At 38.2% G+C, this 15,100-nt stretch overlaps 1 protein-coding gene across 5 annotated transcripts in view; it reads right to left on the bottom strand.

Moving 5' to 3' along the window:
- Positions 1-522: 522 nt before the first annotated feature.
- The window catches only part of ELOVL6 (ELOVL fatty acid elongase 6), a 161,497-nt gene continuing 146,919 nt past the window's right edge, over positions 523-15,100 (bottom strand). For all 5 annotated transcript variants that reach the window (XM_077142547.1, XM_077142545.1, XM_077142546.1 and 2 more), the window contains 2 exons: positions 13,277-13,428; positions 523-6,112 (listed from right to left, as the gene is read on the bottom strand). In XM_077142547.1, the coding sequence (XP_076998662.1) occupies positions 5,688-6,112; positions 13,277-13,428 (577 nt within the window). In that variant the 3' untranslated portion in view covers positions 523-5,687. The remainder of the gene's footprint in view (positions 6,113-13,276; positions 13,429-15,100) is intronic.

Below are 15,100 nucleotides of genomic sequence, written 5' to 3'. Positions count from 1 at the left end.
CATCGTAGATTATTGGAAGTTTATTCATATATATTGTATTTCTTTCCAAAAGATTTGAATGGCTGCAATGAAATTGAAGATTAGATTCAAATCTCATCCCTTCTACTTCTGTGATGCTTGATCTAATGAGCAAACTTTTCTCATCTGTAATATGGGGCCCAATTTAAGACTGCCACACCAGGACTGCTCTGGTGAACTAATAGATGGTGGAAATCATGTAAGTTGTAAAACGTTATGCACATGAAAGCTATTGTAACTAGCTTTGTATTGAAGGACAGGACATCTTGTGGGATTTTGGTGATAGCATCATTATTGGACTCCACCAGAGAACTGAGCAATTTTAGTGACTTGGTATATTCTAAGAGCATGTTGGTTCGAGCGTGGGAATAGTCTTTCTGAGATTTTTGAGCAGCCCTCAGTGTGCCATTGGTGCCCCTTAGAACCTGGAGCAACAGAGAAAAGAAACCAGAAACATAGTTTGATTTTAAATCAAAAGTTATGATTTTAATTTTAATACAGCAGAAAAAATACCTTTTTAACGTCGTGAAATAAGCACTTGAAAATAACAGTTCCAACATTGCAATGATTTGCTCTGTGAGGCTCATATGAATGGGTTTCTAGTTGAACATATAAGCTTTGTGATCCCTAGGAGGCTCAGTCTTCCAGTGGTTTTCAAGATAGCAGCAAGTAACCTCCTGTCTGAACATCTCCAGATGGGCAGATCTGTTTGAAACAGACAAGGCTGGGGAACTATGAGGCTATCTTCTGTAGCCTTCTTGATTTTGCCCACTGGGAGAAAGTCTCAAGTGCAGCTGAGCATTGGGGAAATAGCAGGGTTTAAATACCAAGAGTTGGGACTCTGCAGCTCTGGCCTAAATGGGCTGCCAATATGGCTTGGCCCTGATTTATGGAACCAGTTTCTTTGATCTAATCTGTTGCATGAGGAGACATTTACTACAATGAAGTTTTGAGTTTGGTTTCTGTTGATGTACTTATGGCAAGACTTTTGCTGGCCCAGCCTAAAACCAAGTGCCCTTATTGAAATCTCCTCAGATCCACACATTGATGTGCCCCCATTATTCATCTCTAGTGTTAAAAACAGCAACAACAAGAAAAAATGGGTGGGCAATTCAGAAGGAGGAAGTGGAAGCCAGAATCCTGGTTTTGTTTTTGTACACCCCCCACCCCCACCCCAACACACATACGTGCTTCTGTGAGTCCTGAATTTGAATAGTGTCTGGAGGATGAGGAAAGCAATTTGTGATTCAATAGGCTTGCGAACATGCTATGATGCTCTGCCCAAGTGTACCTAACTGGCCATCTCAGCTATGGAATCTGCCATATGGTTCATGGATGTTCATAACTGGAGTCACAACTGGAATTCAAGAAAATGCCTTAACTGTACTGACACTTGTTTTGCCTACATATTGGATATCTGCAAGTGAAGGCTGTTGACTCAGTGGCAAACTGGGACCTAGCATTTCTTACTGATTGTCTGCACAAAATTGGTTATTGTTGCTCCATCAGCCCTCAATTTAATGGGTACACACCACAGGCAAAATGCTGTAGTGCATTCTCAGCATTATCTCTTCTGGATTGCAAGAGATCTGAGGCACAAAGAATCAGGTCTAATACACTTGAAACAAATAGAAAAGGGACAGAAGAACAACGTAAAAATCTACAGGAGACAATGACTCACAGCATTAACATACCATCCCAGGTTGATAGTAAAATATTTATTCTCAAAAACAAAAAAAGATAGAAAAGTTATTTTCTCTTCAACTACTGGAAAGTTCCGGGCTTTTATCATGACATTCCCACACAGCTGTATTTTCAGGATGGAAATTTTCAGGGAAATAAGGGTCTAAAATAGACAGACACGGGCCATGCCCAAACAACACAAAGTGCTCAACTCTGGAGAAAAGCTCTGTTTGGTCTTCATCGCTCTCTTAACAGCTCTTCTGAATCAGCACACGGCCAATCCAATGACTGTTAAGGAATCATTAACCAAACTGGTAGAGAAAAGCCCTCAAATTGTGTTGTGGCTCTCTCAATTGTGCGACACACACAGAGTCTCCTAGCTCTATCAAAATGAAGAAAAAAAATTATAACTTGACTATGCTTTTTCTCTCTGGTAACTCAGCACTCTGGGAATGAGGCCAGACTTCTGGAATGTTCTACTATAGTGTAATTGCCTGCAGTCACTTTGTTCCTGGGATGTGATAGGCAATATCTTATCATGAAGATTCCAAATCTGATTTTTCAAAAAATCCTGCGGATCTCCTTCCTGCTCTTCTAGGTTCCTATTGTTTGAACATTACAGTCTATAAAACGCCACTCAAATGAACATTCTGACTCAGTGCAGAGCTACATTAGTAAAGAGAGGTGAAGAGGTGACGGAGATTTCATCAGTCTTTTCTTTCCCCCACTAGCACATACATATGTGTGTGTGTGTGTGTGTGTGTGTGTGTGTGTGTGTGTATGTGTATGTATTATTTCTATTTCCCACCCCTCCCTAATTTTTGTTGTGGAGTCTGATTAGAAATTATGGGAGAAAATTACCTGGACTAATAACCTCAACTCACAGCTTTAATTTGATATTTTAGTCCTGGCTTTGGATATAAATAAGGTAGTAGCTGCAAAACTAGACAGTCCAGATAATACTCCCTTCTCAAAGAATAGAGTATTTCTCACTAAGATGCTTTACAATGCAAACTCTTGGGCTCTGGCTGAGGCTCAGACCCCGTCTATGAAATTGCATGTACAGATATATGAAATCAAGGACTTGTTTTTATCCAGGAATGTTCTACCATACTGAGACTGGAGTGCATTGAAAGATCTTGAATACAAAGATAATCTACTGCAACATAGTGGGGCAGCTATAAAAACTTGCCTGCTTAAGTTTACTGGATGTTAACTGATAGAAGGAATATCTATGTGGCAGTTCATTCTCTCGTAGGTTTTAGATTTGCCATGGACTAGTGATCCAGTCTCATACATGATTATAATTAAGTGGTTAAGCCGAGATGTTAGACATATTGTACTGTAACTTTAATCCCAGAATTATTTCTTAAACGTCTTTTTTTTCTTTCCATGATAAACACTGGAAATGCCTAATTTAAAAACTATTTCTTAGACATTCACCCTGCCAACAAAAAATTCGAAATTATTTCACACTGAACGAAAGTATGAACCCAATACCAAGATGAAAGTACTTTGGAAACATTGCTTGTGATCTATTTAAGGTTTATGTTCATTTCCATATTGAACCATCATTAAAAGAACATTGACAAATCATTGAATTAAATAATTAAATTAAAGCAACCAAGTGAGCCTCGAACTATTCCTTCAGTTAAACTCAAGTCAGTTGTCATTTTGCCTTTTCTTCATTTTAATTATTCTGCTAATTTTCTGTTATGGAGGGTGGGAAAGCTTATTGCACCACATTATGCATTCTCAAAGCTCAAAACAACATTATTTGCAATTTAAGAATCTACTAGTTGCTTCTTATAGCAGGATCTATCTTTTCAGCTCGTGTCAGTTTTTGCCCAAATAGTAGTACATTCCTCATCGTTTTTCATCTATGAACCAATGTCAAGACATCACAGACTGTTCACAATAATTTAACACAGATGGCAACAGCTTTGCTTCCCTCCTCTTCACCTTCTCCCCACACCCCCATGTCTATTAGCCATGACTTGGCTTGCATGGATTCTTTGTTCATTGTTCAAACCATTCACACAGAATGGAATAAAACTTTATTCTTTTTAAATTCCACACATGAGATGCTGAAAAGCCCTTGTCATCTCTGACAGAAAAGCAGAGCAGCTCTGTTTCATGAATGACAGCACAATTAAAGCTAAAATAATATAAAAATAATCTGAAAAATCCCTTTTACTGTACACTCTCAAATAAAGCAAAAAAAAGATAAACAACAATTTCTTTTTCTGCTAGCCAGAAAAAATTGTGTTTCTATTCATTTGGGCTTTGAAGTTCAGTGTACCCCACATCTGTGTGCATGTGTGGTTGCATGTGTACAAACTATGTGGTTTGTTTTCATCTAATTTGTCTAATCATTAAACTACTTAACCAATTAGAATACTATTTTATCACATTGAACAACTTCACATAATCGCTTCTTTAAAATACTAGAAACCTTTACACATTTATTTGGCTTGTAAATAACTGAAATATTACAGATAACCTAACTTTTTCTTTCTTTTTTTTTTTTTTTTTAAAGAATATGGCTCTTAATAAATTGATTTCTGAGTTCCAGAGCAAAAGTCCCTTTTAAAAAATTTCTGAAGCTGACTTGAAGCAGGATGTCTTCTGATTTGGTAAAAAATATGACGACTATTGTGTACCATTTAAAACTTGAGGGGTAAGTCTACATATAAGGGGCCCTTTGCTGTCAACTGTTTCAGCCAGACTTGCCATGAAGTATGTTTGCGGAAGTATCTCCACTTGACCAGAAGAGGGCACTTTAATCACCTCTACATTGCTTGAGGAGCAAATGCACAGGATGAAGAAACACAGTGTTCACCTAATATCAGGAAGAGCCCTGCAGATCTCTTGAAATTCACAAAAATATAGAAAACAGAGACTGTACCATGGGGTTTCATTTGGAAAGTTATAAATACACATGACGTCAGATGGGAAGGGCATACATATTGTTGGTTTACTGAGCTGATAATTGGCTTACCTCTTTTCCTACTGTCATCCCCCTTTCCCAGCTTAGAAATGGTGTGGAATACAACATGTTCACAACAATACAGAATCCATTTTCAGGTCATTTTGTTGAGTTTCTATCTCTTCTATTCTGCATTTATTCTTCTATTCAAAAACCTAGGCAACTGAACAAAGAATAACGCTTCCTTTCTCATTTAAGAGTAGAACTTGAAGTATACCAATCAGAAATGCTCTGGAATGGAGCTGCTCCTTTGGGAACTGGTCTACAGCATTTCAATCCGTCCAGGAAGAACCCTGGACCATAATTATGCCCCTTCTGGTTTTGGCAAACTCACTAGCCTGAGGCCATGCAGTGAGGGGAAAAATACCAGTATTTCTCTCAGTTGAAATGCAGTTGTTTACATCCATTTTATAAGAGGCGATAAAGTCACCTTTTCTTAGGGGGCTACAACTGCTAATCTTTCTTTAAAAGGCTTTGATTTTTGCAAAAGCATAGTTTTCCAAGAGGCACATTCTGCCTCTCTTTCATTTCTATCTTTTCTCTTGGCTTCAGTTGAGTGTCAACAAACACTAGAGAAGATTGTGCATGTGTGCTTGCACAGTTTATAAAGTTAAATTCTTTCAGCTTTAGAGAAATATAACACTCAGTAAATGCATTTTTCCATATAATGTTAATAGCCTTGTTTGCCTTTATCTCTCCCTCTCTACCTCTGGCTTACTTCTGTTCTCATTTGTCTTAGAGTTGACATAGATAAAGAGCGAACGGGCTCTGCCAGCAGCAGTCCTTGAGATGGAGGTGAACTCAGTGAGTCCTCACCAAAAAAGGATCATAAACTTACTGGGTTAAGTCAACCTTCTTATCCCTAAGCTGCCTTGGGTTTTGTGTTTGCTCGTATGTTCTGTTTTAGCTGCACCATATGTGATTCCTTGTGCCATTTTCATTTGTCTATTATTTTTCTTGATGACCCTGAGCTACGGCTTCTTCCTTGGCTCCAACACTATTCAGCCTTTCTCGTTTTCCTCATTTTGCTTATGTAGGCCTCAAAGAAGAAATGGCAGAAGAGCACAAAGTAGCTGAGGTACATGAGTGAGGACCAGAAGATGTTCTGAAAGTGGGAGTGACACTGGTCTTGCTGCATCCAGGAAAAGACCAGATAGTTAATTACACAGCCCATCACCATCTGGGTGATCTGGGACAAGGTGATGAACATGGCAAACTTCCGGGAGACTCGGAACCCCGCTGCCCGCAAGGCATAGTAAGAGTACATCACGGCGTGCACGATATAGTTCATAGTCATGAACCAACCACCCCCTGCAACCATGTCTTTGTAGGAGTACCAAGAGTACAGGAGCACAGTGATGTGGTGATACCAGTGCAGGAAGATCAGCTTCTGCTTCCTCAGAATAATGAATATTGTGTCCCCTGAAAGAAGAAGAGGGAAAAGAACGCACATGAGCCCTTTGACCATGACCGCCTGATCATTTCTACTTGAGGACTTCTAGGTTAATCAGGTCTGAATCCTGAGTGAGAACTTACTAGTTCTATAACCTTCGGGATTATCCTCCCTAATTTCTGTTTCTGCTCCTGTAAAATGAGGAATAAAATGGGGATAGTGATAGTTTAGAGTCGCTTGAGGATTCAACAGCATGACCAACCTGCCTTCCTGAAACACAATTAAGGGCTTAATAACTGTTACTCCAAAAAAACAGGCATTTTATATGAAATCCTGTTAGTTTTTGGTGTGGAAGGGGTATCAACAATCAGGCTGATCAACTCTCTCCTGGACCATACATTTTAGGAGAATTTCACATGGAGTCATCAAGTCGCTCTCAGTTGAGTAGCAACTGAGTGGAACCGAACTGAACCCAGGTACCCCTCAAACGCCTACTTTTTATGAGTTCCCTGTAAAATATGAATTCTAGTGAAATGACAGTGAGGAAAGTAAGATTTAAACAAATGACAAAAAAGAAAAAATGGGAACAAAAGACATTCACACACAGACAATCCCTGTTGAAGAGGAGAATATGAAAATTTTACACCAATGAATCAAGCGACTAAAAACTGGAAATAACATAAGATTTTATGGAACTGATCGTGAAAAAGCTTTCCAAAATCTATCAAAAATTTTTTTAACAATATTGCTGTCAAGAAAAAGACCACTGTTTCTGGAGGCATTTTTACTTCTAGAAATTAGAATTATGCTCAGGTAGGTAGACCCTATACACCCACAATGATTTTCTGAAAAGTCTAGAGAGTCAGAAAAATATATTGTAGATCATTTCCGCAAAAACGAAGAGCAAAATAGTGTATTCTTATCAAGTGTATCAGGTATCAGTATATCTGAATTCTGTTAACAGATCAAGAAAAAAGGGAATAGCTGCTGGGATGTGAGATATAATAAGAATTTACACAGGGCGGTGCAGCGGTAGCTCTGGCAGAATTCTCGCCTGCTATGCTGGAGACCGGGGTTCGATTCCCGGAGCCTGTCCATGCCAAAAAAAAAAAGGATTTATACAGGTAGATGTATAGTTTTCTTTCTTATCTATATGATCAGACGTGGGAAAAAACAACATCCTTCAGGGCCTTAGGTGAATTCAAACCTGACTGCTTTTCATATAACTTGAAGGTCCCTTTTTTCACTCTGGGATGAATTTAGCACAAAGGGAGCTAACAGAGAGTCCTCCCCCTCAGTAAAACCACGCTGTCTTAGCCCTCTTCATACTTCATGCATGCACTAAAATGCTTAGTATTAGGAAAAAACCAAAGAAAGCTCTGATGGCCATGGTGGAATAATAGAGCTGGGGGTCCAACTCCTTTCAGCAGGAGCTACTAGTTTATTTCCCTACTGGGTTGTTAAACATTATGAAGTATTTGTTAGAACAGAAAAGGAACATTGCCAGTTGCTGCATTTCTGAACCTATTATAAAACTTTCTTTGAAGACCTTTTCCCTCTTGGGAGATGCTTGACTTTTATTATGACCATAAATGTCAGCCAGGCTGATACAGCTGGATGATGATGGTAACTCTCACATGTATACGTAAGGGACGAAACTGGTGTCAGGAGACGTGGAGTCTACTTCTTGGTATTAAACTGTGCTATTTTTGCTTGTCAAAGATCCACTACTTCTGTACAATTACTACTCTTGGCTCCCTTTCTTCTGTAGACTATAATATGGACACAATAATTCCGGCCTACCTTTGTACCCAGTAAAGAAGGTGGAAGTTCAGGGAATTGCATATTAAAAACAAATCTAGTCATTCATAATTAAGAGAATGTTTTCTCATGAGTCACTAACCACTGAAATATAAAATGCACACAATATCTAAAGGCACGGTAATAAAAGTCATTTGCTATAAAGAAGTATGCATTTCAACCTCTGATTCTTTAGATTTAATTTAACTCTACCATCGCTTTCTGGAACCCCCACTAAGAAAGGGATATTAAAACTTTATTGCCTAAAGAATGATTTCTATGTGAGGAGAGTAGCAAAGAACCAAAGACAGGCCAAATTAGAATGGGCTAATATGCAATGGAAAGTAGAATACATAATTCTGGAGTTGAGAATTGTTTTGTATTTTACCTACCTTAAGAAAGGGGTGAAGGGTGGGGGCACTCAGGCTTGATCTGAGACACAATAGGTGTTTCTAACCTACCAGGTGGGGTGGCAGCAGGTGTCACAAAATCTTCAAAGCAAAATTAATGTGAATTCGCTTACTATTTTTTTGTGTGTGTGAGAAAATACGTAGGATGATAGATAGATGGAGTAATCAAGATGGGTATAACCCAGTAATGGTTCTGAGACCTCCCAGAAGTGCCAGTCCGATGGCATATCAAGGTCATTGTCCCACTATTGCAGCTGACCCAGAGACTAGTAACCTCTCAGGAGAGGGGGGAGCTGGTACAGTTGCAGAGGGGCTTACAGAGACCTCTCATGGTTCCATGCTGATATCGTAGCGGATATCTTTACCATGCTGCTCTCACGGTTATGAGTTTTCTTTCCTCTGGGGAAATCACACATCACATTTGATTTGTCATGAATTAGTATTGTGCCAACTTGTGGTATTTAGTGGCTAGCCAAAAACTGAAGACTGACCCAGAAATGCAAACCATCTCGGCCAAAGGTCTGATTGTCACATTTGTATAAAGGATTCTGGCCAAGTCTAAGCAGTACGACTTTTTACTCAGACTTCTCAGTCGTATCACCTCTTTCAACTACCTTGTGGTTGCTTTTCTTTTTACCATCGCACATGTGCCTGTTCAGCGCAGATTCCTGTGCAGCTATGGAAAAGCTTATGAGCATTTGGAGATTCCAAGCACCCTCACAGCCACAAAGAGACACAGAGCTCACTATGCGTGTGTCGTTTGTCATGACTGCTACATTCCACTTCACAATTAGCTGGAGAGCTGTTGAGTCAGAGTTTCAAAAACAATGGCAAGCTCAACTGAGCAAGGACCTAGACTCAGAGCAGATGTTTCCAAGTTTGCACAAAACTAAGTCTCAGCAGGTTTTAATATAATTCAAACAGCAGGCGCTCGGAGATTTTGACACACAAAGCAGGTTGGTGGGTCTCTTCCCCTCATTTGTTACAGTAGATTGTAACCCTGTAATTCAGTGAAATGAGCTCATTGTTTTCTGCTGAAACAGAAAGCCCTTCTTGCTATCTATCAAGAGTTTAGTGAAAATTGCCGGCATGTGGGTTTTTAGAGAAAATACAGCTTCTATATTGAACATGGAAAAACTTATCCTTTTTTTTTTTTTAACTCATAAGCCCTTTTCTTTCTGAGCTCATGAGGGAGCTCAGAATCTTAGATTAATGAAATGCAGGACTTAAGGCACCAATATAAGAAAAAATAATTCAAACAGATAAATCTCTTTTAATTACATGCTACTGAAAAGGTTTTCTAAAGAGTGAAAAACTGAGAAGGAATTTAATGTCCAGAATGAATGAAAAGGCATTCAAGCAAACATGTTCACTAAATGAGGGCTAGAGGATGGCTGTCTTGAGGACACCTAACCTGCACGTGATTTTTTAAAAATCTGTTTTGCTTCAGCAGTTCCCCTCTGGAAGGCTATTGTCAAATATACTCCAGAATATCTGAAAGAAAATAAATCTTATTTTAAAATTGAAAAAGGGTGCTAGGAACATGAAAATGTCTATATAATGGATCTGAAACTGAATGGAGAAATGTGTGTCACCAGCTAGTTTCATTCAAAAGGTATGTCAATATAAGGATTTATTTTTTCCAACTCTTCAGTCCTTTATCTAAACTTCAATCCCATATTTTAACCATGAAAGGGTGGATTATTTGATATCCAATCTAAAATGACTTGCATGAGGCTTTTCCCAGGAAAGGAATTAAAATGACAATGGCATAGACTCTGATCAACTGTAAATAGCAGACCTGAATGCATCTCCTTCTGGGCTCAATTATAACACAGGCTATGGAGCGGTGAGGTGTGTGTCTCACATCTGGTCTAGATTAAATTAAGGTGTGGTGATAAATTAGCATCATCAGAACCAACAAAGAACACCAGACAGGATGAGAGCACTAGCACCTCTGGGTACTGCACAAAATCTTCTCTAGGAATCCTATTGGTCAGCTAAAACTTTAATTTCAATCTGGAATAGAAGTAAGGAGGACATAGTACATTGATGGTATCATGACTTTGAAGAAAAGTGACTACTGTGGATAGCTTCAACGCTTCGATGAATTATTCCTCCAAAAGGTAGAATGGACTGTTTTCATTCCCCTCAAATACAACTGGATAACTCAGAATGCAGGTAATCAGCCCTTGCAGTATCTGAGCTTTATCACGTACTATGTTAAAAAAAAATGTAGGAAGAGAAAAAAGCATGCTTCCCCCTAAATTTCAATGTGTGGCACTTCCACTAAGCTTAATAGGGCAAGATTACAATTTACAATTATCTCATGTGACCTAGTTTCCTTCACCCACCACTCATCTCTTTTCCTTGAATGATTTCTGAAAGACATCAGTCTTGCAAGGATATATTTGTACCTTGATGGTAGCAATTACAGAATAGAAGCACCTAAAGTATTGTACCTAAAAAAATCTGTTTGCCTTTTTTTTTTTTTAATCATACCAACCGGTCTTCTTCAAAGAGAACGCAGGAGGTAAAGACCTATTGCTTTAATTATCGAGAATGTTTTTTTGGTTTTGAGATGGGAGTATGGTCAAGTATGCTTTGGGGATTTTCTGTCATTTAGAAGATACTGTTTAATTGTTGACCAACTTTCAGAAAAGTAAGAATCGATACAGTTTGCAAGTGTTCTAAGTTTACAAAGAAATGCTTTGTCCTTTCTTTTGCACATGCTTGTGCTACTGAAGGCGAAAATCCTCAAAAGAAAAGCTTGCAAATAATTCCTTTAAGTAAAATGCTGGTGTTGCTACTAATTCATATTCCAAAATCTGATACAGAGGAAGTGCTGTAATGGGTAAATAACATATATCCTGGGCAGTTGAACTCAACTTAGAAGACAGAAAAATATTTCTTTGGTCACAGTTGCCTAAGAATATGAGTTTCAAAACAAAGTAAGACAATTTAGAATTTCACTTTGATTTAAAATCCTCACCCTTTAATGTTTACACATCTATTTAAGTTCTCCAATAAAAGAAAAATGCATGTTTGTGGCTTTTTGTAAATATAAATACGCTGATCTATGGCTAAAAAAAACCAAACACAACCTTGTTTCTGTGACAGTGCTTGTTAATCCAACCAATAGTTATTTGCAGAAAAATGGAGCATGTAATAGAGTTCTTCATGTACGAGAACTATTTCCCTCCAAAATCTTAGTTTCCTGAATTGTTCTAAAACTGAAATTCAGTGATTGAAAAGAAGAAAGAATTGTTAACAAAAAAATAGTAGGGCATCATAAATCAAATGTGAGGCAAATGTGGCAGGATATATGATTATTTCTCAACCTGAATAATTTTCAAACTGTAATAATGTCTGAATTTATTTATTTAAAGAAAAAAGTCATAAAATCCTAAGATGCTCAGACCAACACTTGCATAGGAACAAGTGCTTTAATTCAGGAACTCTATGAATCCAATTTAAATAACAAAATCAATGTGAAATAAATAGATCCAGTAAGATATATATTTAAATTGATCCATGAAATGCCAAAAATATTCTCATATAATTTTTAAATTCCAGAATATAACATATGCAGACTTCCAGGCATTATCTGCAGATCCACGTGTGAAAAGCACTTCTCTAGCCTAAGATTTTTGTATCTAGTGGTCCCAATTCAAGTATCAAAAACAGCCTTGTGGAGTTTGGTTCATAAAACTCTTGCTATAAACTTCTTTCTAGACAAAAACCCATTCTTTTCTAGCCTCCAATTAAATGCCTGGCCCTTGGTAAGTGCTTAATAGAAATTTACTGAGTAGATTAATGAATGAATCCATATTAAAATCTTTCCTTCCAAGGCTCTTGTTTGCATAGGAAGTGTATGTGTGTGTGTTTGTGTTTGTGTGTGTTTGTTTATGCATGTGTCAACCTGGGAAGATAATGGTCAAAGCAGTAGGTTCCAATCAATTCTCAGTTACTCATAGGCAGCAGATGGGTGGAAAGTGTGTAAGTCACTGACCCACATAGAGAGCTCATAGCCTGTATGCATGAACTGGAGGCAGCTTCCAGAAAGACTGCTGACAGCTAATGTTATAGCAGCCTTGTAATGGAATTATATCTTTTTTTAGGGGGCACAGAGGAGAGTATGCAATCTCTAAATAAATATTTTGTACTGAATACATGCAGTTCTTACTTAACTCCAGATAAAAATAATTTAAGAAACAATGGTGAATTGTTGTTCCTTTTTTTTCCCTTAAAAATATATCCAGCAGTTAGTGGGGCAGTGGCCAACACCAGCGAATCCCTTTCTCTGGCAATGAAAGTATTTTCTTAGAGAAATGTCCATGTCAAATGCTTGTCACTTAATTTTTCTTTTAACCTGTGCCATACTTACATTCAAGGTCAACAAAAGTTGAAGGAAAGACCTTAGAAATTTATCAATATAGCCAGTATTTTCTATTAATTTTCCAGGAGGCGAGCTTAGTTTCCCCTTCCCCAAGGCTCTTCTCTTTGATGATTAAAACCAAACAACACCAGAGACCAACCCTTAGCATTGGTTAATGAGAACATGAGGCTACCCAAATAAAAAGCTTAATTTCCTAATCTGAGCTCCAGAGAGGAAAGTATGTTTAGATATGGGCTTGGAAATAGCCTCGTCCATATTTTAATATTAGCTCAGCTGTTAATGGGCTTTAAAGGGGCTGTGTATACTTTACAAGCTCTCGGCAGTGTATTTCTGGTAGTGCTGAAAAATCTGCATGTTCTATGTAAACTATTTTGCTCTTAATATACACAATGTAAAATTATTTAAAAGGACAGGAAGAGAAAAGGAAAATGGAAGACAGTCAATAACTCAAATTTAATAAATGTAACTTTCCTGCAATCATTAAAACAGGACCGTCAAAAACTTTTGTTTTGCTTAAATAAATACTGTTGCTGTGTAGTTACAAAGAGAGATGGAGAAAAAAAGGAAGAGGAGGAGACACTTACCTAGTTCGGGTGCTTTGCTTAGCACAAATGCATAAGCCCAGAATTTGCTTACAGGTCCATTGTAAAAACTCTGGTCGCAAACTGACTGTTTCAGGCCTTTGGTCATCAAAATGTATACCATATAAGCACCAGTTCGAAGAGCACCAAATATACTTCATAATGAAGAGAGAGAGAGAGAGAGAGAGAAAATAAAAAACAACATTCAGGAAACTAATTTTACCTGTGACATTAACTATACTTAGGAAATAGGCATAGATTAATCATAAAAACTTGAATTTCTCCTGAAGTATCTTAGAATGTCCTATAAGTAAGAGCTAATGACATTTTACAGGTCTTTATTCTGAAGTCTAGAGGCATTAGTTACTACCCTTTATCAATATTCCAAAAAAGAGGTCATGAAAATGGGAAATGGATCCAGAGCAGGATATCATTAGAAACTTTCATGTCCTTTATATTTCAGCAATTTGAGAACTACCCATTGGGGCTGAGATATCATTGGTTGCTGGAAACTCTTGGAATTGCCTCAACTCTGTCCTTTGTCCAATTACTCTCCAAGTCTCACTGGCTCTATCCCCTGAATATCTCTGTATATCTCTTTAATCCAACTCTTTCTCTCATCTGGACTGGACCTATCAATACAGGTCTCAGTAGCAGCCTCCAAACCACTGTCCTTGATTACCCTTTTCCATTCTCTAATCCATCCTTCTCACAGAGGACAAAAGGAGCTTCCTTCGAAGCTTCCCTCTACTATCACGTTCCCCAGGTGCCTCCAGGGAGCCTGCCAGTGCAGAGATAAGAAACCATTGCTTCTAGGAGAAATACGAGTTCCAGAGAGCCTCTGCTCACTGGATCAATATGATAAATACTGTTTATTTTATGTTTCTGTTTAAAGAGCTTTATATTTTTTGCTTCTTCCTTAAACGGGCATACGATGATTCCCTAGGATGTGGTTTGTTTGACTACTTTTCAGAGACTGCATTTAATCCCATCTAGAAACAGTATCATTGCCTTCAGAATATTTTAGAGCAACCTGTAAATACTGTTTATGGTATAAGAGCTGAAAGAAGAAGGCAGAATGTCTGCTTGTTCCATGTCAACTGGGAACAGCAACATCTGACAACCCAAATCTTTCCTTGTCTGCGAAGGTCCTTGAATGACTAGGGAAGCACCATGAATAAATCTGGAACCCACGGACTTAGTACACACTTCTGCTCTAACGTAGTTTTTCAATGCCCTGTAATGTGCTCCCAACATATGTGGAACACACAGGTATTAAACAAAGACTGCTGAAAAAGTGAAAGATTGTTGAAAATACGGAGGGGAAAAAAAAGAGAAAATATGATATGAAATCTTTATCAAAGAACAGCTAAAGAAACAGGTCTGAAGTGAGTTGTACTCAATCAGCTTATATGAAAGTGTTACTTTTTCCACCACATAAAATGATCCTGAATAGGATTATTGTTGTCATTTTTATACTTTTGCAGATCTGCTTAATCCTTCAGTGGCTTCTCACTGCTCTTAGAATGAAGCCCTCACTCCTTATCAAGACCTACGAGGCTCTGACAGGCTTGACCCTTCCCCATCTCTACCCTGACCTCCTGCCAATCTCTTTCTGCTCTCTGGGCCAATCATTCCAGCACTTTCAGTCACTTTGTTTCCTGGTTCAGGGCCTTTGCACATGCTAAATAGGCCTTTCCCTTCTGCCTGGGGAAGGTTTCTCTTTTGTTCACTCTGTGGCTGGATGCTTCTTACTTTCTCGTGCTTCCAAAAAACTGTTCTGATTAGGGGAAAGAAATGGGGAGCTGATATGTATTGGTAAAGTTA

The sequence above is a fragment of the Tamandua tetradactyla genome, chromosome 24, assembly GCF_023851605.1.
Source record: "Tamandua tetradactyla isolate mTamTet1 chromosome 24, mTamTet1.pri, whole genome shotgun sequence".
In the NCBI taxonomy this organism is placed as follows: domain Eukaryota; kingdom Metazoa; phylum Chordata; class Mammalia; order Pilosa; family Myrmecophagidae; genus Tamandua; species Tamandua tetradactyla.
Note: the sequence above shows the minus strand (reverse complement) of the source record. Positions and strands in the feature narration are given on the sequence as shown.